Below are 27,949 nucleotides of genomic sequence, written 5' to 3' on the forward strand. Positions count from 1 at the left end.
ATCTCTATTACCAGAGATATTTCTTTCTGTGCCTTTTGGACATTAAAAAATACAAATTACAGCAAAATAACTTTGAATCTCACTGAGGTCTCCAATATGTCAATAAAACAAAACAAAAAACTGCGGAACCACCAAAACAGTTACAAAAGAACAAATCTTTCATTAGGACAAAGAAGACAATGCTTTTATGGCCACCACACAGAGCCAAGCTCTGGGACTCTGGGAACACAGTCTCTGGGAGAAACACTAAGAATGGGAATTTCTGTCCAATTGAAGAATTTGGTATCTTATATATACATGTTAGGGGGTATAAGAAAGGAAGGACAACTGATTGTTTAGCTTACATGGAAGCTAGGGAAAGAGGATATTATCTGAAAGCAGCCCAGATAAAATCAGAGAAACTAAGAGAAAATGATTTTATTATATCTGCTCAAGTGCTTAATGTATATTTCAAGGTTTATTGTTCAGTCTAGGACAATCTACCTGATCCAAGAATGTTTGAAGGTTTCATAAAATAAGGTGGTCAGCAGGATGCAAAAAGTATAGATCTGGAGATTGAAGTAATGGTGGAGGCCTGGTGAGGGTGGTGGGGGTGGTGGCAAGATGAGGGGGCAGCCAGAGCCAGACCTTCTAGGGGCAGAGTTGATGGTTAGGAGAAGAGGAAGAGGAGTAGGAGGATGTCCAGAGTGCAGGAAGCATGGGTGTGTAGATAACTGGGAAGTGGTATGAAGAACTGGCTTTGGGCAAGAGGAGAGACAGAAATTCACCAATCAGAGACCAGTATGTTGGAATTGGGGGGGGGGAGGGAAGAAAGGGAGGTTCTGAATAATAAATGAAGAGGAATGAAAGAAAGCTTTTAAATACATGGAAATAGCAACTGTTAAACATTTATTCTAGTTCCATGATTGGCTAATTTCTGGGGGTATAAACATAAAACAAAGCCAGTCTCTGCCGGAAAAGAATCTACATATTAAGAGGGGGAAGGAACACTTAGCCTGGAAAGTTACGGTGGGGTGGTGGTCAGTGGGGTCAGAGGAGCACCGTCCAAGAACTATGGTGAGCTCATTAGGTTGTGGTTCATTGTTCTAGAAACGGAAAACGGAAAGGAAAAGATCTAGGTATGAAAGGTATTTGGAGAGGCTTACGAGAAAATAGCCCGGGAGCTGGGAGTGAAGTAAGACCGGGCTTTCCCGAAAATAACTGGCCACTTGTGACCTGGGGGCCCTGGAGAGCAGCCTCCAGTGCGGAAGTTTCCCTAAGTTAAGATATGGTCCGTCGAGGGTGTTGGCAGTAAAGTGTTTGTCCGATGGTGACGGTGAAATTGGTGTTTGAGGAAGAGGGGGCGAACGGAAAAGTCCTGGGTTGAGATCTGGACTTGGAAAGAGTCAAGCTGCCCATCTGAGTAGGCAGAGAGAGAGAGAGAGAGACAGGGACAGAGACAGACAGAGACAGAGAGAGAAAGAGAGAGAGACAGAGACAGAGACAGACAGAGACAGAGAGAGAAAGAGAGAGAGACAGAGACAGAGACAGACAGAGACAGAGAGAGAAAGAGAGAGAGACAGAGACAGAGACAGACAGACAGAGAAAGAGAGAGAGACAGAGACAGAGACAGACAGAGACAGAGAGACAGACAGAGAGAATCGTGTGTGTGTGTGTGTGTGTGTGTGTGTGTGTGTGTGTGTGTGTGTGTGTGTGTGTGTGTGTGTGTGTGTGTGTTAGGTTCTAGTGGACAAAAGACCTTTTCTTTTCTACTGGACAGAGACTGATGGGCTGAGCTTGTACTAAGCTCCACAGTGGGGTGGGTCTCTTCTGGCTGTGAACTAATCAATTTGCAAAAGAGGAGGGGCTAGAGATTGGGAAGCAAAGGCGGGAATCTGCAAAGAACTCATTTAAGAAAGGGTAGGGGAAGAGAACGTAGAAGCCTTTTGCTCTCCGGAGAGGTAAGTTGGGTGGAAAGGCTGGAATCCCTATCTCAGGAATGAGCACATGTGGTAGAGTGGGGGATGGGAGGGAGGCCAGATTCTTGGAAGCGTGGGCCCAGCGCCTAGAATGAAAAGAGACCTTAAATTGAACATCAGAACTGGAAGGGACTCTAGAACACCAAAATATTTGAGCTGGGGAGTGGGGGGGGGGGGGTTTAAGAACCTGGATTCTCAGAGCTGGGAAGGGATTTTAGGTCAAACTAATGAGTCACTTAACTTGATCACTTCATTGTACAGAAAAGGAACAAGCTTTTTACAGGAGTTATTTTTGCTTGAAGTTGGGAAAATCCCAGTTTCCCTGGGTCTTCCTTCTGCTGGTCAGATTGTGTGTGAATATGCAGAAAATGGCTGAGAACTTTTGTTTAGAAATGAGATTGCTGGGGAGTGGGGCTAAAGGATGCATCACAAAGCGTCATCCTGGGAGCCATTACCTTGGGGTAATGGACTACATAGACCCGGAGTTCTTACCCTAAGGTCCCTGGACTGATTTTAAAATGTATTCCCATAGACTAGGCTTCCTGTATAATCCTACGCATTTTATTTTATGCATTTAAAAACATTATTGTGAGAAAGGCTTTGCCAAATCGCCAAAGGAGTCCTCATCCAAAAAAACTAACCTCTGGAGAGGTTGAGAATCAACCGGGTCGGTCTAACAGGCCCAGGAGAAGAAACGAGAGAAAAGGAAGTAAGGGAGGAAGAGTCGTGAAATGAATATCTTCCCACAGCTGTATCTAGCCAGCAACAGCTGGTCCCCCAAAGATTGTGGAGCAAGGGCTCTAATCCTAAAAGAACCAGCTGTTGCTTTGCTTTATTTGCTCCCTTGGCTGGCTCTTGCTCCCCTTCCTCCAATCCTCTGTTTCTACCCTGGTTCAACCAGTTCTGATCCTAGCCCTTCAGGTTGTAGCTGAGCTCCAGAGGCTTAAAATAAGATCCCGTCTGCCCCGCAGGTTGGTCCCCAGAGCTTGGGGCAAGGAGCAGAAACAGATATTTCCTGCCTTTGGAATTTGGAGCAGTACCCAAGGAAAAAGCCTCTGTTGAGGCAGAACCTTGGGGTTGGACCCTGACCAAACCAGTGGCGGTACGGTTGGAGCTCCATGGCCCGATCTCAGCTCCTGCTTCGCGTGGCCACCTTCCTGACGGGGCTACTGGAATGTATAGCCTTCTCCGGACTGATCTTTGGCTGGACCTCGCTGGTGTTCGTTCTCAAAAGTGACCACTACTTTCAGGATCTGTGTGAGCAGCCGCTCAATCTGACGGGCAATGCCACAGGGAAGGCAGGTAGGAGCAGCGTGTGTCTGGACAATGGCTGAATCGATCTTTTGTTGTTGTTTTTTTTTTTATGGAGGAAGATCTTGGTGCTGGGAGATTGGCACCTTAGGGGAGTAATACAGAATGTAGGTGTGGCCATCTCATGATTCCCCAATTGGACAGATCACCCCAAAAAGGTCTAAAAAGAATGAAGCAGTTCTCTGATGAGAATAGAATCCCTTTGAAGCCAGGGAATATTTTAGCTTTTATTGCTGTGGGCACAAAGCCAATGCTTGATAGAAATTGATCCAAACGCCGGCTTTAGTGGGAACCATTCCTTAAAAATACTCAACCTGGCTCAACCTGTGACTTTGAGCAAATCACTTGGCCTCTCTCTGATGAGTTTGCCACTTGCAGAAAGTGACACTTCCCCCTCATTACTCATGGGAAACTCTTATGAGGACAGAGTTTGGGGAAATGTCGAGCACAAATGAAACAGGAACTGCTGTTGCTAAAACCTCCGTGTTTCCTGAACCTTTTTCCAGTCAAATTTTAACACGACACAAGGAGTCCAATTCTGGGGTTTTTGTTGGGGAATTGGACCTGTAGATGGCATTGGGTCCAGGGGCAAACTTTTTTGGGGGGTAGATTTTCCTAACAATTATACTAAAGTGAGATAAGCTGCCTTAGGAAGCAGTCAGCTTTACCAAAGGAGAGAAGTACTGTGCAATGGGAAGACTGCTAATCGGAATTGGAGGACCTCAATTTACTTTTGCCTGTGGGACCTAGGATGAGTCACTTAAATTCTCTGGGCCTCAGTTTACCCCATCTGTAAATTGAGAGTAATAACACCTACCTCTTTGGGTGATTGTTGGCACGTCTTTGAGGTGATGTGAAGGGAGTGCTTTGAAGACCTTAAAAGATACTTTTCAAATGTTAATCATTATCCTACCTCCCAGGGCTATTGTGAGTCAAATGAATAATGGTGAAGTAAAGCACTTTGCAAAACTTTAGATGCTATATAAATGAGTCTTTAAACGGAAGATGGAGGAAATGGTGGAGAAAGGATTTCTGTTTTTGTGTTGGTTATATTAGATCATACTTCAAAATTAATATTATTTAACATCTTATTTATAGCAAATATTATCAATAAATATAAATAATAGGATATAAAACATTAGTAATATCTACATTTAACATTAAATCCAAGTAATACTTTAAAATGGGTTTGAAGGGTAGATCTATCTAAGAATCAGGCAAGTTTTGACAATTTAGATATTAGGGTGCAGGCAGGGAGGGAAAGAGCACATCGGGATAATTATGGACAGGGGTTGATGGGAATGAAGCTGTTCTTTCCCCATCTTTCCCTAATTACTGCTACTCCCTGGAGGCAAAGCTCATATTCCCCCCCCCCCACTGGTAAAAGATGCCAACATATTTGATGCCCCCTAAATATCATTACTCCGGAGAACTCTGTCTAGTTGCAGCTCTGAATATGGTAGCACCTACTTTAAGTGGACCTGTGAAAATTCTTTCTTTTCTAGAATGCAGCGCTCAGGATTCGAAGTTCTCCCTCATCTTTACTCTGGCGTCCTTTGCGAACAACTTCATGACATTCCCCACTGGCTACATCTTTGATCGCCTTGGAACCACCGTAGCTCGACTCATTGCCATGTGAGTTCCTAGACAAGAGAGGGAAGGCTAGGAGCTAAATGGCAACTCGGCACTCTCTCCTGATCTCCAAAATATAAAGTTTCATGGAAATTGAGATCTCGAAAAGGAAAGAGACTTGCTTAGAGTTGTTAGTTCTAAGTGTCTGAGCCAGGTTCCAGAATCTGCTAAATCTGGTGGGCTTTTTTCTGTTTCTATCTCCTACTAGCAAACAATAGAGAATCCAGAATGTCTTGTTTTTGTCTCAAAAAACAAACAAACTGCCACCAAAACCCCAAACAGAATCAGTTTCCAAGGAGTTGTTCTAGACTTCCAAATGGGACTTTTCCCTAGTGACAAATACAATTACCCAAAACAAATCAATCAGTATTCATTTTTTCTGAAAATGTAGATCATGGACTTAGAGTTCAGTATTTCCCAAGAGGATGTGTCAAAAGTCCTCATCGAGAAAAGAGTTCTGATCTTCCTTCTTTTCCCTTGTGAATCTTTTCCATCAGGTGAATTGTCTCCCAGGTTTTGCTTACTCTGCTCTCCATCTGCCCATACAAGTTCTCAAGTTTTTTCTATCCTTGGATCTGTTATTTCTTCTATAAAGAATTCTATATTCCACTAATTCCTTTACTGTGACTTGTTACACTGTTCCTCAGTCTCCCTCCTTGCCTTCTCTTTGCTGTTCCTACATCTGCCATCAAGATAGTCAGAATAATACTGTCTTGCCTTCTTCCTGGCAAGGGTTATTGAGATAAGTCTGGCTCCCTTCCAAGGAGGTGAGAAATGTGCAGTAATAAAAGCTCACATTTCTAGAGTGACTTAAAGACTGCGATGTCTTTGTCTCAAACTAGTGAGACAGGTAATAAAACTGGTATTGCCTAATTGAGAACCCAGTCACAAAAGTTCAAGGACCTACTCAGGGTGACCCAACTCAGACTACTAGGTACTATTCATTCAGAGCTATGTCTCAAACCTAGATTTCTGTTTTTTAAAAAATACATTCTATATTAGAATCCATCCTAAAAATCCGTTCTACAGCAGAAGAATGACAGGGGCTAGGCAATTGGGGTTAAGTGACTTGGCCAGGGTCACACAGCTAGGAAGTGTTTGAGACCAGATTTGAACCCAGGATCTCTGGACTCCAGACCTGGCTTCTAGCCACTGAGTGGTAGCCTCTGCTTCCAAACTAGATTTCTTGGGTCAAAGTTTAGGGTCAGGGTTCCTTCCACTGAGCCCTATTAACCAGAAAACACCATGATTGGTCCTTGAACTCTTTGTTATTGTTGAATTTTTTGTTTTACTTTTTAGTGTGAAAGCACATATGTGGTATGTTCTTTTCCTAGAGTTATTAGCCACTTGGAGCCCTCTGGAAAGACAGACAGGCCTCTTGGTTCCCTTCAGATTTCCACCCATCCTCTATCCATCACATCATTTTGAATGCCTTTCCTTTATTCCCTTATGACTACACTAACTCCTTTTCTTGGACTTGTTCTTTATATCTTTTTACTCCCACAATCCCCCATCCCTACCTAGCCAGTTGCTTTCTCAATACCTAGGTCTTCTCCAGCCATGTACCCAGAGAGAAGGAAATCTCTCTTGCCCATTTCCTGTTGAGCAACAGAAAGAAAAAATAAAAAACAAAAGAGTGAGCCTTACGTAGGAAATATGGAGTTTCTCCATTCTTTTACTCAGGGGCCCTGGTGTTTTGACAAGTCCCTTTTCTTTGTTCTGCATTTCAGATTTCTCTACACTGGGGCCACCCTTCTTGTAGCTATCTCCTCTGCAGGTGAGTGCCAATTGGGAGGAAGGAAGCAGGACAGTTTCTCATAGGACCTCCTAATGCTAGGAGATTGATCCAAAAGGGACAGTGGGGATGGGGGTGCTGAGGAATTGGTTTAGGTATTTCTTATCCCCCTTACCCCAGGCTGGGTCATCACTTAAGGGCTCACATTTTAGGAACACTCCCTCTTAACTAGACTGTGCTAGCGATATCTATGGTTCTCATTTATGGTGGGTGGGGCTTTTCAGAATGCAAAAAGGACTTTCAAAGGAAGTCTAAATAATCCTTTATAGTTGATAGAATGGGCTTCTATTCCCATTTTATAGAGAAAGAAACTAAGTCACAAAGACAGTTGAGATTCCCTAATTTGATGTATGATACACAGGTGAAAGGGCATCCTGGGTTTACAAGCAACACCTGTCTCTTAGTCATCTTGAGGGAACCACTTATTGCACGTGGGTCTCAATTTTCTCATCTTTAATGTAAAGTTGTTGTCAAGTCAAGTCTTGAGTCCTTGTAACCCCATTTGGGGTTTTCTTGGCAAAGATATTGGAGTGGTTTGCCATTTCCTTCTGCTCATTTTATAGATGAGGAACTGAGGCAAACACAGTTAAGTGACTTGGCTAGTTTCACACAGGTAGTAGTGTCAGAGGCCAGATTGATGAGTCTTCCTGATGCCAAGCCCAGCATTCTTTTCACTGAGCCACCTAGCCTTCCTATTTAAATGTAAAGTAAGTAAGTAAATAAACAAATATAAAGTAAAGGACCTTTCAGTTCCAAATCCAAGATCCTATCTTTGCCAGTGGTCAAATAGAGATACTTTGAGAGCATGACATGAGCCTTGGAGGGCAATTGGGGAATGGGTTTGGCAAGACTTTTTGAAGATACTAGAAATAAGGGGAACATAAGTGACCACAAAGGGACTTGCAGTGTAGACCCTAGGACTCTAGAGACTAGGGCAAGCTGAAGTAAAGGAAGGGAAAGGGAAATGAATAAGCATTTTTTAAAACCATAACTTGTCTTAGAATCAATATTAAGTATTGGTTCCAACACAGAAGAAGAATAAGGGCTAGACAATTGAGGATAAGTGACTTGCTTAGAGTCACACGTGGAAAGGAAATTATCTGGGGTCACATTTGAACCCAGGACCTCTTATCTACAGATCTGACTTTCTATGCCCTGAGCCACCTAGCTGCCCCATGGATAAACATTTATTATGGAGCCAGGCACTGTGCTAAGTGTTTTTCAAATACTCTTTTGGTCCTTATCACAGCCCTGGGCTGTAGATCTTACTATCTCCTTTTTTCCAGTTGAGGAAACAAGCAGACCAGAGATTAAGTGACTGGCCCCAGGTCCCAAAGCTAGGAAATGTTTCAAGGTTGCATTCTTTCTTCAGAGCCATCACCCCATCCACTGTTCCACCTCCCTCCCTCTAGTAAGCAGGAGTGTATTCGCCCTTCTTTTTCCCTTTCAGCTTGGCAACCTCAACATATCCCAAGGGGTTTATGACCTTGCTAAGTAGAAGCCCAGCCTGACAGAATGCTGGGTGGCAGTTTAGGTGGGGTGGTTATTAGGAGTTCACTCTGAGCCTTCAGGGCAGAGGGAGAAGATATTACTGGTATTCTAATGGGGTAGATAGCCAAAGTCTTATCCCAGAACTGTGTTCCAAGAATGTTGGGTGCAACTCTGACTCAATTTCTAAAGAAGAGGTTGCAGAGGGAGCCCACGATTCACGGGGTCGGTGTTTATATTTATTTCTGGTTCATAAACCTGATTTCGTGAAATTTAAGCAGTATGTAACCATCACAGTAATGGGTACCAACAGTAATGTTTTAGAGGCACCAAGGAGTAGTGAGTGACTGAAGAGTTGACTTTGAAGTCCCCTAGACCCAGGCTCATGTTCTATCTCTGACGTGTATTGTCACTGTGACCCTGGGCAAATCATTTCACTTTAATGTCCCCTGTAATTAAGACTTAAGTGGCAAAGAAGGTGCCAATCCGTAGCGTTGGCTGGTGCCAAGGAGAACTTCTCTTCCCCTTCTTCAAGGTGGTTGCCACCCCGCTTAACTCCTTTGTCCAATAATGGTGGGTCCCTCCCACAGGGCAGATAGCCCAAAGTATCCTAGGGGCATGAAGACCTTGCTGTCTTCCTTGTGACTTTTCCAATTAGTGTCAGTTTCATGAGAGCAGAAATTGTCTTTTTCTACTAATATGCCTAGTACATAGAACAGCCTAGTAAGCATTTAACAACAAATGTTTTTTCATTCATTGGTGAAGGGAACATCAGAGAAGAACTCTGATCCCTCCCCAGGTCTAGATAACAAAAGCAAAAAAGAGAAGAGAAAAGCTGGCTGAGGAGGGCCAGTCTGCAATAGAATGATGCATTTTGGACCAGGAAAAGACCCAAATCAAAACTCCACATTGCATTCTTTTTTTTTTTTTAACCCTTACCTTCTGTCTTGGAGTCAATACTGTGTATTGGCTCCAAGGCAGAAGAGTGGTAAGGGCTAGGCAATGGGGGTCAAGTGACTTGCCCAGGGTCACACAACTAGGAAGTGGCGGAGGCCAGATTTGAACCTAGGACCTCCCATCTCTAGGTCTGGCTCTCCATCCACTGAGCTACCCAGCTGCCCCCTCCACATTGCATTCTTATGCTGGGCTTTGGGGCTCTGTTGACAATGACGTGTAGCTTCTAGGAACGAGGTTCTGTTCTTCCTACTCAGGCCACATTTGGAATATTGAATCCATACTGTCTGTACATGACAGTCATGACTAAGATCAAACATGAAGCTGGAAGGGACTTGAGAAGCCAGCGAGCCCAACCCTTTTATTTTGCAGATGCAAAAGTAAAGGTTCCTTCCAGAACTTGTCATTTATTCTAGAGGTTCCCTCCTAACATGAAAGGCTGCAATACAGTTGGAAACTTCAGTTTATTACATTTTCTGTGGGTTCTCACCAGCCTGCTTTACAAACACAGGTGTACAAGGCTCAGAACACTCAGAACTAAGTTCATGCTTAGATGGTTAAGTTAGAATTGTCTCTTGACTTGTTTCCATCTTGCCCACTTCCTCTTGTTTGTCCCTTGGTAGCTAAGTCAGATTATTCAAATTATCTAAGGCTTCCTCCTGGTCTAGCCAGGAAAAGGGAAGAGGATTTGTATTCTCTTATTCTATGATCCTGTGAAATAGAATGATACACGATTAGTTAATTGTGGAATTGTGGGGCAGAGACTAAAAGTCCTATAAGAATTCAGGGAAAAGAAAAGAGCATGGTGGGTTTCCGGGACCTTGCTATAGCATAAGGTAGGCCTTGAAGGATGGAGAAAATCTATATCTAGAATCTCTTTGAATCTGGGTTATTGGGTTTGACTTCCCCTCTGGTTAGGGTCAGGAAACCAGAAGTGACCCGTCTGTCCTTTTCAGGTACAGCACCCATGCTCTTTGCTGCCTTCCCAATGCTTGCTGTTGGAGGCATCCTGTTTCTTCTTACCAATTTGCAGGTATGGTCTTCCTCCTTAGCTCTTTTTCCCAAAGTGAGGTAGGGGGAGGGAAGGGACAAAGGACAAAGAAGAAGCAGTAGCAGTAATTCTTCCAAACTGGGGTCCCTCAGAGGCTAAAGCTTTTCCTTCAAAGACCCCTGGTCAGGGGATTATGTTCAAGGATGTATATGTGGAGAAGTTTTTCCAGAAATCTAATAGCTCATTGGCTGTCCTTCCGCCAGGTGGGGAACCTATTTGGCAAACATCGATCCACCATAATCACCCTCTACAATGGGGCATTCGATTCCTCCTCTGCAATCTTTCTCATCATTAAGGTATGTTTGTTCCTTTCCTCTCCTCTTTCCCTTCCTTCCTCTGCCCTATCCTGGAAACACTTCCAAGAAGGGGCTGATGAAGATGGCAGGCAATTTCTTCCAAGCATTTGGGTCACTTGATCATTTTTTCCCATAGGATGGAGCCATTGTAACCCTGCCTTGTAATCATCCCCCTTTCCTTTCTTCTCTTAACCTCCCGATTGGTTTCTGGAGTCCATTCCTTCCTCCTTGTTTATCCATCTTCTCACCTGACCATGTCACCTCCCTCCTCTGAAACTCTGAATAATTCCCTATTACTTCAGGATGAAATGAGACAACCTGAAGTCCTTAGCCCGGCATTTAAAGCCCTTCACAATCTGGCTCCCAACTCTCTTTCCAGACATAGCCTACATTGATCTCCTCCATATCCTCTTGGCCCAAATGGCCAGTTTGGAACTCCATCTCCCTCCTCTTTGTCTTCGCATGGGTTCATGAACCAGCTCCTCTTACTTAGTTCCTTATCTGAATATCTGTTGTATTCCTCCCCCATCCCCCAGATTATAAGCATCAGGTGGGTAGGAACCATTTTTCCTCCATATCCTTAGAACCTGACACTATGCCTCATATACAGCAAATGCTTAATAAATGCTGTATTGGATTCACAAGCTCCAATGTGGGTCCTGAAGCAAGATCCCAGATGGAATGCCCAGGTCAGAGGTGACTAGGGTGAATCTGGAACAGAGGACAAAGGAGGCTATAGTCTACCAGCTGGGAGAGACTTTAGAGGCTAGCTGCTTCAACCGCTTTTTGGCAGAGAGGGGAAACTGAGATCTGGGTAAGTTAAGTGACTTACTTAGGGTCATAGGCTCAGATGTGGAATTTGTACCCAGATCCAACTAAGAGCTACTGCTCTCTCTCCTATGTCCCATGTGGCTGCTGCCATGAGGATCATAAGACTAGGTTGTCCTGGCAATACTGTATGGTTTAAGGAAGTGTCCTTGAACCTCTAAGTAGACACTGACCCAATCTCCATCTTGTATTCTTCTCACCTGAGACTGATCAACCAATGAGCAAGTATTTATTAAGTACCTGCTATGTGCCAAGCAGTGTGCTGGGAGCAGGAGATACCAAGAGAAAAAGGAAATAGTCTCTGATCTCAAAGAACTTATATAGGGGGCAGCTGGGTAGCTCAGTGGATGGAGAGCCAGGCCTAGAGATGGGAGGTCCTAGGTTCAAATTTGACCTCAGACACTTCCCAGCTGTGTGACCCTGGGCAAGTCACTTGACCCCCACTGCTTAGCCCTTACCACTCTTCTGCCTTGGAGCCAATACACAGTACTGATTCCAAGATGGAAGATAAGGGTTAAAAAAAAACAACAGAAAAATTTACATATTGATCTGGGAGACAACTGGGTATAGAAAATGTGTGTGAGATGTGTATAGATCTAGCCATGTCCATTTATACCTTTATATACCCATGCATAGACACATGTATATATCTATGTCTATACATGTATGCGCACATGTGGATAGCTATAGTTCTATACATACATGCATGTGCATGTTTGTACACACACAGGAGGGCGTTCTTTGGGGGATATATTCCAAGACCTACTGAGAATGGCTGAAACTGAGGATAAGCAAGTATCTCTGTTGGATCCCCCCAGTTCCTCAGCCTCTTATCCTTCTACCAAACTCGAAAGAAATGAAAGTGGAGGCCGAAAGGATGCCGCCACGGGGGCCGACTGCTGCCACAGGTGGTGCTTTGAGGACAGACTTCCTGTGCTTTGGGTTAACTGTAGATAACTGACACTGAGGAAAAAGAGGCCCCTCCATGCACAAGTGTGTGTGTGCGTGTGTGTGTGTGTGAGACAGCAGGAATACCAGCTCACTTGGGGAGGGAGGCCAGCTGGGAGGAATTGGGAGAGGCTTCAGGGAGAAGGTATTTAAACTGGATTTTGAAGGCTACCTGAGATTAAGAGATTGAGAGAAGGAGGGAAGGAGAGACAGACAGGGAGAGAGGCAGAGAGAGTGTGTGTGTGAGAGGGAGAGGGAGGGACAGACAGACAGAGGGGGAGAGAGAGTGTGTGTGAGAGGTTCAGAGAGGGAGAGAGGGAAGGGAAAGAGAGACAGACAGAAAGGGGGAAGGGAAGAGGTGGAGGAGAACATTCTAGGCTACATGTGTATGTGCCAGGTTGGGGGAAGCTGGTGAGGGGGATAGCCATTGTAAATGTCCAGCAACAGGACCTGGAATTTTGACTGAAAAGCCTGGTTTGGCTGGGCTGTCTTTGAATGTTCCCCCACAATTCCCCATTGTGGCTCTCTTCTTCCCTTTCCCCCTTGTTGACAATGCTGAGCTCTGTAGGTAGAAAGCTCTTAGGACTCTACAGCTTGCTGACCTCTGCAGGACCAGAGCCTGCCTGCAACCCAACTGAGGTTTTAGGATCGTAGACCACCGGGAAGAGATGTCGGAGAGTATTGAAGCCACTCATATTATTTGACAGAAGAAAAAAGTGATTTGCTCAGGGACACACAGCCAACATGTTTTTGAGGCAGAACTTGAACCCAGTTCATTCTGCCTCTGCATGAAGCACTTTGTAAAATCCTGTGTTTAGGGCTCTTCTAGCTGCCCTTCTTAGACCTTGCATACCAATTCAAGATGAGATGGGACCATTCCCCCACCCCTATAAGGATCAGGGCCTTGGAATTCTAATTCCAGAAGAAGACAAGCATAATAATAGAACTTGGGAATGGAAAGGAGACCTAGAGGCAGCTGGCTGGTGCAGGGGGGAGAGAGAGTGAGTGCTGTGTCTAGAGTCAGGAAAACTCATCTTCTGAGTTTAGATCCAGCCTCAGACACTTACTAGTTTAGCACTGGACAAGTCATTTTTTAAAATTTTATTTTTTATTATTTTTTTCCATTTGAATAAGTTTATTTAGTGAACATTATTCCTTGGTTACAATAATATTATTTCCCTTCCTGCCCCTGCCTGCAGCCAACACACAATTTCATTGGGTATTACTTGTGTCCTTGATCAGAACCTATTTCCATGTTGTTTGCACTAAGGCGTTCATTTAGAGTCTCCATCCCCAACCATATCCCTTCCACCCATGTATTCAAGCAGTTGTTTTTCTTCGGTGTTTTTACTCCTGCAGTGTTTCCTTTGGACGTGGATAGTGGTTTTCTCGTAGGTTCCTCCAAGTTGTTCAGGATCACTGCATTGCCATTAATGGAGAAGTCCATTATGTTCGATTGTACCACATTGTATCAGTCTCTGTGTACAATGTTTTCCTGGTTCTGCTCCTCTCACTCTGCATCAGTTCATGGAGGTCGTTCCAGTCTCCATGGAATTCCTCCACTTTATTATTCCTTTTAGCACAATAGTATTCCATCACCAACATATACCTCAATTGGTTCAGCCATTCCCCAATTGAAGGGCATCCCTTCATTTTCCAATTTTTGGCCACCACAAAGAGCGCAGCTATGAATATTCTTGTACAAGTCTTTTTCCTTATTATGACTTTGGGGTATAAACCCAGCAGTGCTATGGCTGGATCAAAGGGCAGACATAGACAAGTCATTTAACCCTATTTGCATCAGTTTCCCTCATCTATAACATGGGCTGAAGAAGGAAATGGCAAAGCAATCCAGTATCTTTGCCAAGAAAACCCCATATGGGATTGCAAAGAGCCACATACATCTGAAATGACTGAACAATGACAAAGGGATACCTAGAATCTAGTTTCATTTCTCCCACTAACTAGTTGTATGTCCTTGAACAAGTCATCCCACTTTCCTAGCCTCAATTTCCCCATTGGTAAAATGAAGGGCTAGAACTGAAATAATTTCCAAAGTCTCATCCAACACTAACATTATGCTCATGATCCCTTCCTACATTTTATTTTCCAAGATTTCTTTTAGTTCTTTTTTAAACCCATACCTTCCATGTTGGAGTCAATACTGTATATTGGCTCCAAGGCAGAAGAGTGGTAAGGGCTAGGCAAATGGGGGTCAAATGACTTGCCCAGAGGCACACAGTTGGGAAGTGTCCGAGGTCATATTTGAACCCAGGACCTCCCATCTCTAGGACTGACTCTCAATCCACTGATTCACCCAACTGTCCCCTCTTTTAGTTCTTCATTGTCTGTTCTAAGGTCCCTTTAAATTACTTAAATTTTTGGGTCTCAATTTCCTTATCTATGAATCACTTATCTATTGGATCTAGATCCAGTTCTGATCCTATTCCATTCTAAGATTCCTTCCATCTAATGACTCTTGGGACAGCTAGGTAACTGGATAGAGAGCCAGACCTAGAAATGAGAGGTCCTGGGATCAAATTGGCCTCAGACACTTCCCAGTTGTGTGACCCTGGGCAAGTCATTTCACCCCAATTGCCCAGCCTTTACTGTTCTTTCTTTTTTTTTTTTAAACCCTTACCTTTTCTGTTCTGTTCTGTACTGTGTATTGGCTCCAAGGCAGAAGAGTGGTAAGGGCTAGGCAATGGGGGTCAAGTGACTTGCCCAGGGTCACACAGCTGGGAAATGTCTGAGGCCAAATTTGAACCCAGGACCTCCTGTCTCTAGGCCTGGCTCTCAATCCACTGAGCTACCCCGCTGCCCCCACCTTTACTGTTCTTAATGCCTTGGAAGTGATACTTAGTATCAATTCCAAGATAGATGGTAACGGTTAAAAAAAAAAAGACTCAAAGCTCCTCTTTAAAGACCTAGAGGTTGACTGCCTGGCTCCTATAGTGGATGTCCTCAGGTCCTGAACAGGTGGACTGATGGAGAGTGCTCCATCCTTGCTGACCTACCCCATTTCTTTCTTTCCACAGCTCCTGTACGAGCGGGGCCTGCCTCTCCGAGTGTCCTTCTTCATTCTCTGTGCTTTCAGCATCTTTCATCTCATCCGAACTTTCTTCCTCATGCCCAGGGGCCACATACCCTATCCAGTGCCATCCAACTACACTTATGGGTAAGCTCTGGCCTTTCCCCCAGGCAGTCACCTCTCAGAGGTCCAGGTTAATACTACCCCAGGGCACTGAGACTAGGAGGCACCAGGAGGTGGTGGGGTGAGTATGGGGAATGAGAAAGAAGCCACCCCATATCAGATAGGGTACCATATCCAGGACCCTACTAACTCTCCCAGCCCTGCCAAGAATAACAGGATACTTTTTTTAAACTATTACTTTCTTAGTAATTCTAAGAAGGGCAAGGGTTAGACAAATGGGATTAAGCATCTTGCCAAGGGTAACACACCTCCAAAATGTCTTGAGTGAGGCTAGATTTGAACTCAGGTCTTTCTGACTCCAGATCTGTACCACCTACCTGCCCCAGTCTGACTCCAGATCTGTACCACCTACCTGCCCCATTTTTTTTAACATGGGATTTCATTTTTATTTTTTTCAATTACATGTAGAAACAATTTTTGATGGATCATTTTCTGCCGTTTTGTGATTCATTTTCTCCCCTTCCCCAAGGCCGTATATGGCCACCACAAGATCTTTTAGGGGGGATTGTTTATGAGCTCCCTCCCCTCTAGTGGAAGCTTGGCTTCTTCAAGGCAAGGACTCTGGCACATTGTAAGTGTTGGTTATTGTTGTTGGAAAAAAACTGACTGTGCTTTGGGGTTGGATGGGGCCATCTCTTTCCTCAGCATTAGCTGTTCAAGGGGAGCTAATGGGTCCCAAGGAACAAAAGGTGGAGTCCGCAAGGAAGAGGAGGAACTGAGGCAGGAGGTCACTCCTTCCCCAACACTTCAAGGTAAGTCTGCATCCCCTCTTCTCATCATCTGCTTCCATGCCATCTTTACCTTTCCTGTCACCTGATTATCCCCAGAGGCAATGGAGATTTCATTATCCTCCCAAGTCCATCTTTCACTGGAAACCTTTTCTCTAAACACTAATGTTACTTTTAAATTATTTTTAAGTCCTTCCCTTCTCTTTTTGAATCAATACTGGGTATTGGTTCTAAGGCTGAAGAGCAATAAGGGCTAGGCAACTGGGGTTAAGTTACTTGACCAGGGTAACATAGGTAGGACATTGTCTGAGGAGCAATTTTAACACAGGACCCCTCATTTTCAGGGTCGCTGCCCCTCCAACATGGCTTTTTATTGCCATCTGTCTTTCTGTCATTTTCAAATATGCCTTATTAACCCTTTCTTCCCTCTTAACAAGGAATGAATGAAGGGAGCAGTGAGGCAGCTAGGGGTTCAGTGGATAGAGAGCCAGGACTGGATATAGGAGGACTTGGGTTCAAATCCAGTCTCAGACATTTTCTTGGGCAATTCAAATTCACTTAGCTCTCCTTGCCCAGCCCTTATTGCTCTTTTGCCTTGGAACTCATATACTGTTGATTCCAAGAAGGAAAGTAAAGATTTAAAAAAAGAGTAATGGCTAACATTTTCAGAGTATTTTCAGGTTTGCATTGTTTTTTTTTTTTTACATAGTTTATCTCATTTGATCCTCCTATGTTATAGAAGAGAAAACTGAGGCACAGTGCAGTTAAGTGATTTGGCCAGAGTCATGCAACTAAAGTACCTGATGCAGAATTTGAACTCAAGTCTTCTTGACTACAAGTCCAGTTCTTTATTCACTTCTAAAATTTCCCCCAATTACATGTAATAACAATTTCTTTTGAAATGATGAGATCCAAATTGTTTCCCTCCCCTCTCTTGGAGATGGTAAGCAACTTGCTAGTTGCCTGTTATTAGATTCCTCTACTTCTCGGTCCATGATCTCTCCAGATTTCAATCTTCTCTATTCCCCCTCCCTTTCCTCTAATCATGTCAAGGCTCTCCTTTTCCATCAGAGTCATCTGGGGCTGAACAGGTCTCTTTCCGGAGCTGTATTCTCTCCTGGCGATTCTTTTGGCACCTGGTCTGGATGTCTGTAATGCAGCTGTGGCACTACCTCTTCATCGGGACTCTCAACCCCATGCTGAACCAGCTGTCCAATGGGAACCAGGATCATGGTATTTGCTTGGAGGGCAGATGAGGGGTTTGGGGGAATAGGAGGGACCCTGGAGTAGAGCCACACAGGTATGTGATAGGGAGATATAAGTAACTGATGCCAGCTAGGGATATGGAATCCAGTGGAAATCCTTTCTACTTCTTTAGCTCTCTAGGGTTTCCAAGAATAAATAAAGGATCCTGGGAAATGGGCATCACAAAGTTTCCTGAGGAGGAAAAAACCTATGGTATATAGCCTCCTGAATTGAGAGGTGAAATGGGTTGTCATTGTCCAACACTAAAATTTTATAGATTGAAGGAATTCCATTGGTGAGACAGGCTCACACTAGTGAGTGCCTGAAGTAGGGTCTGAATCCAGGTATCCTGCTCTATCCTTTGTTGCCTTTTTTTTAACCCTTGCCTTCCATCTTAGAATTATTACTGTATATATTGGTTCTGAAACATAAGTGGTAAGAGCTAGGAAATGGTGGTTAAGTGAGTTGTCTAGTGTCACATAGCTAGGAAGTGTCTAGCTAGATTTGAACCCAGGACCTCCCATCTCTAGCCCTAGATCTCAAACCACTGAGCCACCTAATTTCTTCTCTACCCCCTCCCCCCAGGCTGCCTTTTAATGAAGTTAAATAACTTGTTTGTAATCCCTTAGTGGTTGAGCTGCCACTGGAATCTGCATCTAGGTATAGCCCCCATCTTTCCACATGCTAGGTTAGTCCTCTCAGAGCAGTGTGCCATTATTAGAGCATTCAATGAGAGCTCTGCAGGGAGCACTAGCCTATAAGGGAAGGAGGACCTGAATTTTAGTTTTGGTTCTGCCACTGACTCATTGGTGAACTTAGGCAAGTCATTCACCTCCTCTGGGCCTGTTTGCTCTCCGTGTACAGTGAGAACATTGGATTAGTTGATCTTATCACCAATAGCAGTAGCAAATATTTATTTTAATTTTTAAAAAGAACAGAATTGGCAGCTAGGTGGCTCAATGGATTGAGAGCTGGACCTAGAGATGGGAGGTCCTGGGTTCAAATCTGTGTGACCTTGGGCAAATCACTTAACTCCAATTGCTTATCTTTTACTATTTTTTTGCCTTGAAACCAATACTTAATATTGATTCAAAGATAGAAGGTAAGAGTTAAAAAAAACAAAAGACTGAACCTTCCTCTGTCATCCAGACTGGATGTAGAGGGGCCATTCATGGGCCTAGTCCCCTTTGTATTAGCATGGGAGTTTTGATTTGTTCCATTTCAGTTTGGGGCCAGTTTTTACCCTTTGGGCAACCTGGTGGTTCACCTCTTCTACCCCAACAGTTTACTATATGAATTCTAAGTTTAGTGATCAGCATAACCCACTACAGTTTAGAACCCCCAAGCTCGGGAGATTTTCTACCCTCAGCCTCTCTGGTAGTTGACCTGAAAGGCATTGATCACCATACTCAGCTTTTATTAGGCATTTAAGTGCTCCCTGTGTTCCAGACACTGTGCTAAGCACTGGGAATACAGGAAAGGGGGAGATAAGGGGTAGCTATATCTAAACTAGACACTCCTCTGCTCAGCTCTAACTAATCTCTTCCATCTCTCTTGACCATTGCAGTCAGCTCCTTTACAAATGCCTTTGCCATCACTCAACTCTTTGGGGTGCTGTGTGCCCCCTGGAATGGATTCATGTTGGATCGCCTTAAGAAAAAATACCAGCAGGAGGCAAGAAGAAAAGGTGAGGTCTGAGTGTCTCTGTCCAGGGTCCTGGAACCCCTTATCAAGTCTTTGTTTTCCTGTCTCTCCTTTTCACAGTTTTGCTCCCTCAGCCCCTCATCTTAGAGCCCAAATGAATAATTCTGCTGTTGTTGCTAAACTGTTTTACATGTTCAGTGGGATAGTGGGGTTAGAAAGAAAGAGGCTGAAGAGTGTAGACTTCTGGAACTCGGGAGAAAAGGTTCCATGACTGGAGAAACTCCAGAAATCTGTCTCATGGTAGTGACAGGGTCAGCCCCTGGGCAGGAGGCTTTGAAGCAATAAATGGGAAAGAGAGGAAAAGTCAGGGAAATAGCCTGGGGAGTGGGGAAAGAAACTCCCAATTTGGTAGTTTCTTTCTTTTTTTTTTAATCTTAAAGAATGTTGTTTTACCTGTTTAATTGGCCTATTGACAGTATAAAGTCCTTTGCTCTCTAATCTCTTTCCTAGATCTTTCTCTTCCCCTCCAGGTTCTTCCTTATTACCCTTTTCCCTTTTTTCATGATCCTTTCCCCATTCCAATTTCCATCCTTCCATTTATCTTTATTCCAACTTAAACTAGAATCTTTTCCTTGACCAGGTTTTCCAGAATCCATGGCAGATCTTCACTGTACCTTCCCATCCTTGGCCCTGACATCTCTGTTGTGCCTCGCCTTCTCCATCTGTGCCTCCATTCCTATCCTCAAGCTCCAGTATTTCACCTTCATCCTACAAGTTATTAGTCGGTCTTTCCTGTTTGGAGGAAATGCTGCCTTCATCACTCTGGCGTAAGTAGGGTTGAAGTAGAGGGGTGGGAAGTGTGTGTGTGTGTTCTAGAGCAAAGATGGGGATACCCATTCTAGCTCCTAGGAAATGGGGTCAAGGGATAGACAAGAGGAAAAGAAGAGAGATGAGACTTAAGATGATCAATGATTGGCTTTGGAATAGGGTAAATGGTGACAATCAAGATGTTTGTATTAATTGTGGATAGAGATTTTGGATGAAATCTGCTCATTCCTGTGCCATTGATTAGCAAGCATTGACTGTACAAAAACAAATGAAACTGGCCCTGCTTTCAGAGAGCTTACATCTATATTGAGTTTGCAGGTGAGTCAGGTATCAGAAAGAACTTGACAGGCTAGACTGTTGGGATACATACAATAAAATGAAACTTAGAGACATAAGAGATTACAAAAGGAACTGCCAGAGGAATTGCTACTGATACAGGTTGGCACTTCTATTACTTAGTTTTAGATAGTTGCTGAGGGTTCTTAGAGATAAAATGAATCACTCAAGCAAAATATCATGACTTGAACCTGGATCTTTCTGGCTCATATCAGCTTTCTCCAGTTTTTCTGCATTGCTACTAGTAGAGCAGTCCATTACATTTGATTGTGCCACAATGTATACAGTGTTCCCCTGGTTCTGCTCATTTCACTCTGCATCAATTTTTGGAGGTCATTTTCTATATTCAAGGAGTTAGCAAACTTCTTTTCCTGAAATTCTTCTCAAACAAAATTCTAAATCTTGGATTTTTAAAAATAAAAATACAATATAATCCCCCCTGAAGAGGGTTTTCAACACCCGGATCAACTCTAAAGTGGTTGAGTTATGGATGTATGAGTCAATTATCAAAAGAAAAAATCAAAAACATAAAAGAAAAATAAATAGAGGAAAAAATTAAGCTTTTGAGAGAAATAAAAAAGTCAAACTATATATTATAAAATTTCTGAATTAAAAAAGAATAAATTTATAATAGGCCTTTGTTATTAGGATCCAATTAAAGTAAATTTATGTCCTACAAATCTCAAGGGGAAAAAATTGCAGTAATGTTGTATTTACCCATTATAAGTCAGGACTACAGGAAGATGCCATATCTTAAGAGAGAAAAATCTGATATTTCATCATTTCTCAGGGATAGGAGAGCCAGAATAACCATTTGTTAGGTACTTTCATAGAAAGTATTTTACAAGGAGTGTGGTTCAAGGAATCCTGTGTCTTAACATAATGTCAAGCACCTCAACCTCATGAGTCTTACTCTAGGTTCAAGTCCTTTCATATTGGCTTAGAATCCACATGGATTGGTTTCTTTTTTACCTGTGTGCTCTTTTGGCACTTTTCAGGGTAAATCCCTGCTTCTATGGCACTATGTAGCTATAGTCTCTGCTCCCCCCCCCCTTTTTTATTCCATTTCCTAGAATCAGGCACAATTATTAATCATAGTTCCATAATGTTTATCAATAAATGGCAGGTTCCGATAGTCTAAAGCTTTTGGGTATGCATTTATATGCTAGGAAAATGGATATCTTATTGCAAATGGATATGCTTATTGCAAAAACCAAAACTAGTTAAAAGACAATATTTTCAATACAATTATGTGCTTCAAATGCAAAAATGAGAGAAAGAAAAAATACTGTATGGCACAAATAAAGCACAACAAAATAGTACAGATCCATCAATAGGGAAATCTTATCATAATCAATAGTTAAATACAATCAATATAGCCAATTATTCATTATCAACAGAGGGTATAATCAGTCACACAGGTACTGTATTAAAAAAAATCCATTTCTTCTTTGCTACTATTTGGAGGGGAGACAAAACTGAAAAGAGTTAATATCAGCAAAAACAATAGAGTCTAAGGGGCACCATCTTCTTCCCTACATGGAGGAGCAGTAGCAACCTGAGTATTTTTTGGATGAGCTCCACTTAAGTTATACTGTTGTGGAGTTGGTTTGAGTTATCATTTTTCCAATTTCTGTTTCTATAATTTTGATTTCTATAGTCATTATAGTTATTTCTATCAGTTCTAAAGTTGTGATTTCTGTGATCATTATTAAAGTCATTTCTATAGTTATTATTTCTAAAGTTGTTATTATTTCTTTTTTTCTGTAGCCAGTTCTTACATGGCCTCTTTTTCCACAGTAAAGGCATGTTATTGATTTATCTGTGGATTCCTGCAAAGGGGCTATGGTCTCTCCCTGATTTTTCAGTTTATTTTTAACATTTCAATTTCTTTCTGTAAGTCTTCCACTGATTTACTGTTTTCCTCACATCTTTTTGTATGGCCCTTATAAATGTACATTACTACTCTCCTGAATTCTTTGAGGTCCATAGAATCTCAGTTCGGACAGCTAGTTTTAAAGTAATCTTTTACCACTGAACAACAATTCTTAATGAATTGTTTATATATTTGTCTAATATCTCTTTCTCTGGATAGATCAAAGTCCACGTATATGTTCCCCACATCAATAAGTCTGTCCATAAACTGGGAGGGAGTCTCATCTATTTCTTGTTGGGTGTTTTCAAATTTGGACCATGAATCTAGTCTTATCAGAGCATGCTCTCATGGCTGTCATTAATGCTTCTCTGGCCTGGTTTAGTTTTGTATAATCTGGTTCAACATTGGGGTTCCAATGTGGATTTTTAGTTGACCAATAGTTTTCTTCCCTACCTCACTTCTGATTAGCCAAAGAGATGACTTTATTTTTCTCTCTGTCAAATTTTTTTCTAATAAATTTTCAACATCTATCCAAGTGGGGTTAAGAGTTTTGAATATGTTCTTAATCTTTTGATAATTAATATTGGCTCTTCCTCAAATGGTGGCAGGCCTTCCTTGAATTTATTTAAATCTTTAGGCCTGAAAGCTGTATGTTGTCTTATAGATACCAAGTTCCCATTTTTATTGAAAGTTGGAACTTCCCTTTAAGGGAATAAACTTCTGAATTTTCTGTCTCTGGGCTCCTTGCTCTGTTTTCAATGGGGTAGGTAAGAGGAGGGGAAGGGGTAGGCAAGCTGAGGGGGAGAGGTTGTGGGCCCATAGTGCCAGAAGGATGAGAGGTAGGAGTAGTATGGGAAATTAATTGGGCAGGGAGGGAAGGAAGGACGGGTAAAGGAAGAAGGGGCAGGGACTATGGAGGGGAAGATGCAGAGGGGGGCAGGAGGCATAGGCAGGGGTTAGGGTAGAGGGGGTGGGGCAGTCAGTATGGGTAGGGGGAGGAGCCAGGGAGGAGAAGGTGGGGCATTCAGCATGGGTGGGGGGAGGAGTGGGTTGGATAACAGGGGAAGGAGATGGATATGGGAGGGGATGGTTTGTGAACTAGGAGCCATATTGTGTAGAGCAGGGTGGGACAGAGATTCTTATAATGAGGAAGTATGGAGAGATAAGTCCCTCCTACTCTGGGATGGTTTTAAATTCATTTCAATGTTTTTAATAAAAGTCATGATCTCCCCCAAACTCTCCTCTATATTTTCTAGTCGACTTGAGTTATACTGAAGCTGAGCATTTAGTTCTACATATTGCTGAGTAGTAGAAGGAACAGTTGGAGACTTCTGAGGGGAGACTGAACTGAATCTCTTATTTGATTTTTTAGCATATTTATGGTATTTTCCATGTCTTTCCTAGAGAAAAAAAGATATAACACTGCACTGATAACAATTGCAACTACACCCAGGAACAGTGTAGAGTATAGCCATTGCCATATATTTTTGGGGATATGAAATAGACAAAGAACAATGTTTGTCCAATTCTGGTTATTTTGCTGAGAAGTCAATTGTTAATTTGGCAGTATACTGGCTCTGACCACATTTTTTAGGTGTTTGGGTGTGGTGCTTTTTAAAGTTTTAATCCAATTAACTCTTCTGGGGGGAAAAGGCAGAGGGGGACAAAGCTAAAACTTTAATACAAGCACTCTCTAGCAGGGCTCCTTTTTCCAGGTTTTTCTCACAGCTAGTTAAGAACACTCCAGTCAGTTAGTATTTCCAAGGAGGGTCAGCTAATTGGGTTGATTATTCCCTAGGGCAAGGGAGAATTTGAAACAGCTCCCCTAGCTATGACCTTAGGGCCCTGTTGCTAAGATTAAAACTACTGTTTTATTTAATTTAAGGAGAAAAAAAATTGAACTTACCTCTACACTTGATTTGTGTAGATTCAAAATAAGCTATTAAAATATGACTTAGGGATAGTCACAACAGTAAGGGAAAAGTTTAGGAAAGTTAAGATTGAGGGTATTTTGTCACAACTGATGTGGTCAGCCAGGTTGTTAGAATTATGGTTGGACTGGATATATTTAATTGGTTACCAGAGATTTAATTACTAAATCCCAAAAATGAATACTAAAGTCAGAATGGAATTTACGATTGTTTATTTTATAAGAGAGAAAATAGTAAGAAGAAAGGGAAAAAAAGGAGAGAGAGAGAGAGAGAGAGAGAGAAGGGAGAAGGGAGAAGGGAGAAGGGAGAAGGGAGAGGGGAGAGGGGAGAGGGGAGAGTGCCCGAGCGAGCTCTGGCTTCCTCTGAGCCAGGTAGGAATTCAAAGGCCCCAGCCAGGGGAAAGGAGTCTCAAGACGATGGGCCTTTTCCAAAAGCTGATGCCTCCAGAAAGGCCAAGGAAAGGAAGTCAGCCTTTATACTCACCACATGTCAGTTCAATCAGCAGATTCTTTATCAGCCTCAACTCCAGTAGAACTGCTTCTTATAGGAGGCTCCACTCCAAATATGTCTCTTTCAAACTCCCAAAAGAACCACCTCATGCCCTTGTCTCTTTCTTTCAAAAACCTTTTTTTTTTGTTACTTCCCCTAATTCCACATCTACCAATCACAGCTGAAGCTCTGCTCTAGGACTGTCCAGAAGGCAGTTAGTCAATTCTAATTTGTTACCCACTATCTCACACATGGGTCACAGACCTCCCACTTCATGATTAAGTGGGATATTTACACCTTTGGTGATTAGATATAACATGGGCAGATCTTCCCACTCAACTTTAAGTATTGTGTTTGCATTTTTGAGGACTAAAAATAGACGGGATTACAATTTAATTTTCACAATCAAGGATTGTGAAAGTACCTTCATTGTTACAATTAGGGGAGAGCCAAATCCAATCTTCATAATGGGTGATGGAAAATATTGTTTTGTAAGGAATGATGAGCAGGATGCTTTCAGAAAGAGCTGGAAAGATCTATGTGAACTGATGCAGAGTGAAATAAGCAGAACCAGGAGAACATTGTACACAGTAACAGCAATATTGAAGAATAATCAAATGTGATAGACTTTGCTACTCTCAGCAATGCAATGATCCAGGACAATTCTGAGGGACTTACAACAAAGAATTCTACCCACTTCCAGAAAAAGAACTCTTGGAGTAGGAATGCAAATGAAAGCATGTGATTTTTTACTTGTTTATTTGGATTCATATTGTGGGGTTTTGGTTTTATGAGATTATTCACTTACTAAAATGAATGATATGGAAATGGATTTTGCATGATAACATATGTATGACCCAGACTGAATTGTTTGGCAATTCTGGGAAAGGGGAGAGAAGGAAGGAAGGAGGCAATTTGGATCATATAACTTCAGAATACTTATCGGTACAATAAATAAAGAAGGAAATGGATAGGGCAACAGGACAGAAAAGAACATAGACAAAATCTGAGTTACTAGAAAGCCCCCATAGTGGGAGGGGCATGATGACTCATTGGGCAATTCTATGTTTCTCCACAGTTTTCCTTCCCAGCATTTTGGGAAGATCTACGGGACAGTGATGATGCTGTCAGCACTAGTCACAATTCTACAGTTCCCCATTTTCATCCTCATCAAAGGGCCACTCCAGGGGAACCCTCTATATGTGAGTAACATCCCTGTGTCTACCCCTCTCCCTTCATGAGAATACCTGGCCTCTGGGGAAGAGGATGAACAATAGATGGGAGAGGAGTAATATGGGAGAATCAAGATGATTTTTACCTGTTTTCTATGGTATTTGGGGCTCTTCAAGAGTTTCCCAGGAGAGACTGTAGCTTTCTGAGGGTTTCTTGGTCTAGAGTTGCCCAAAACAAATAAGGTCAAAAAAGGAGAGTAGTTCCATGAGGTAGAAAGCATGCTAGATTTAGTCAGGATCTCATTTTGAATCCTAGTTTCATCCCTTATAACCTATGTGATCTTGGCCAAGTCACTTAGCCTCTTAGTGCCCCAGTTTCTTCTCCTATAAAATGAGATATTTAGAATCTGTGACCCAGGACCTCCTGCTTTTGGGTCTGGCTCTCAATTCATTGGGCTACCTAACTGCTCCTGCCTTCATTTTTCTCCAAAGGGCTATGCAGAAGTTAAAATGTCCCTGAAGACTCACTTAGATGATCTCTTCAAAAATATTTGACTCTAAAAGACCTATTTAAATTGTAGCTTTAACAACTGGCTGTGTAACTTTGAATGAGTTGCTTTCCCTTTGTATGTGGAAAATGAAAAGGTAGGACTAGATGAGATTATGGAGGCATTGGAAGGAGAACACTGGTTCTGGAGGCAGAGGCCTTGGATTCAAATCCCATCTCTGATGCTCAATAACTGTATTTGTACCTCAGTTCTCCATACAGTAAGGTGATCCCTTCCAGTTCTAGCTTCTAGCTTATGACTGATTGCTATCTGAGTTCCCTTTTAGCTCTTAACATTATGAAATGAACAGGCTACCTAAAGGATGAAGATGGAACAATAAGTATGGCCACATAAGTCACAGTCATCCCTAGAATCCCTACCACTTGGGGGAAGTACCACAAACCAACTTCCAAGACAAGTTCAGATTGGAATAGGGAGAACACCAGGTCTTATGGTGAAAGGAGAGGGAGAGGGGGAGGAAGAGGGGAAGGGGGGAGAGAGAGAGAGAGAGAAAAGGGCAGAGAGAAAGGGGGGAAGAGAGAGGAAAGAGAATTAGGGCAGGGTCACATAAGAGAAATGACTGGGAGTAGGGAGGAGATATGCCCTCATAGCTTCTTGTTTTAACTATTTAAATGAATTAGTTAACTCAATTATTCCTACCTGCTGGAGTCCAAATGCTATTAGCACCCTATAAAAAAAAGTCTTGGTGCTCATGGTAAAGCCCTCATTATCCCACCGTAGTTATTGTTCTGATTGAAGTGATCCCGGACTAGTACTTACATTTCCTTCTCTTCCTTTTCTCCCACAGGTAAATATTGTGCTGATATTGTTCACTCTTCTCTCCTTTGTCCATCCTTTCTTGGTGTCAAGGGTGTGGCATCGCCAGGGAAAACATGTCTAATGTTCTATGCCTCAATGCTCCCCCTCCTTCCAGCTCAGGGCTTTATGGTAGTGTAGCTTGCAGCCTTCCTCATCCCTTCCTCTGAAACTCCTTACAAGTGGGTAGGAAGAAGGGGGAAGGGATGTATCTAGGAAGGCATTTCCTCTAAACTGAGGTCGTTTATCTGCCATGGAACAGACAAGGTCATGGCTTATTTTTTTAAAAAATGTTTTTGTACAAAAATAAAAAAAATAAAAAAAGATGTGTGAATGTCAGTGTCTGCAGACATGCCTGGGAGGCATTTCTCTGTTTTGGGATCGTGCATTGGGGTGGGGAGGGTGATGTTCAAGGGGCTCCAACTTGGGGAATAGTATGGTGGGCAGAACCCAATCAAAGCAGGAAGAGTACCCATTGGTTACTGGGGAGCTGGGTCAGTCTAGGACAGTGATGGCAAACTTTTTAGAGATAGAGTGCCCAATTGCATCCTCGTGCTGCTTGTGAGATGCCCCCTTACCCCAGATGGGGTGGGGGCAGTTGATGTGAAAAATGTCCTTAGGCTTCGTGGAGAGAGGGAAGGGAGCAGCCTCCTGTGGCATGTGTGCCATAGGTTTGCCAACATTGGTATAGGAGGTAAGAGCCTAAACAGACTGTGTTCAAGGTCAGTTAGACACTAAGCTTCATAAAGGGACTCCATCTTCAACTTTCTTAAACATCAAGTCCAGTAAGCAGGCTATTTGATTCAACAAGCAATTAAGCACTTAACAATGTTTGGGGGCACTGAAGTAGGTGTTGGGGGG

At 42.8% G+C, this 27,949-nt stretch overlaps 1 protein-coding gene across 1 annotated transcript; it reads left to right on the forward strand.

Annotated features, from left to right (window-relative positions):
• The first annotated feature begins 1,783 nt into the window (after window positions 1-1,783).
• On the forward strand, window positions 1,784-27,414 carry SLC43A3 (solute carrier family 43 member 3). Its single transcript, XM_056801736.1, has 13 exons — window positions 1,784-1,940; window positions 2,930-3,260; window positions 4,775-4,904; window positions 6,632-6,678; window positions 10,095-10,171; window positions 10,393-10,485; window positions 15,300-15,439; window positions 16,121-16,227; window positions 17,275-17,436; window positions 19,016-19,135; window positions 19,733-19,919; window positions 25,631-25,754; window positions 27,081-27,414. The coding sequence occupies exons 2-13, from the start codon at window positions 3,077-3,079 to the stop codon at window positions 27,171-27,173; spliced, it is 1,464 nt and encodes a 487-aa protein (XP_056657714.1). The 5' UTR covers window positions 1,784-1,940; window positions 2,930-3,076; the 3' UTR covers window positions 27,174-27,414.
• Window positions 27,415-27,949: the final 535 nt, after the last annotated feature.

Source organism: Monodelphis domestica, chromosome 6 (assembly GCF_027887165.1).
Source record: "Monodelphis domestica isolate mMonDom1 chromosome 6, mMonDom1.pri, whole genome shotgun sequence".
In the NCBI taxonomy this organism is placed as follows: domain Eukaryota; kingdom Metazoa; phylum Chordata; class Mammalia; order Didelphimorphia; family Didelphidae; genus Monodelphis; species Monodelphis domestica.

Bases quoted from the DNA above. Each gene is read 5' to 3' on its own strand.
- SLC43A3 (XM_056801736.1), top strand. From the start codon at position 3,077: ATGGCCCGATCTCAGCTCCTGCTTCGCGTGGCCACCTTCCTGACGGGG. The intron at 17,437-19,015 runs GTATTTGCTTGG...TGACCATTGCAG, and splicing joins CAATGGGAACCAGGATCATG to TCAGCTCCTTTACAAATGCC. The intron at 25,755-27,080 runs GTGAGTAACATC...TTTCTCCCACAG, and splicing joins TCCAGGGGAACCCTCTATAT to GTAAATATTGTGCTGATATT.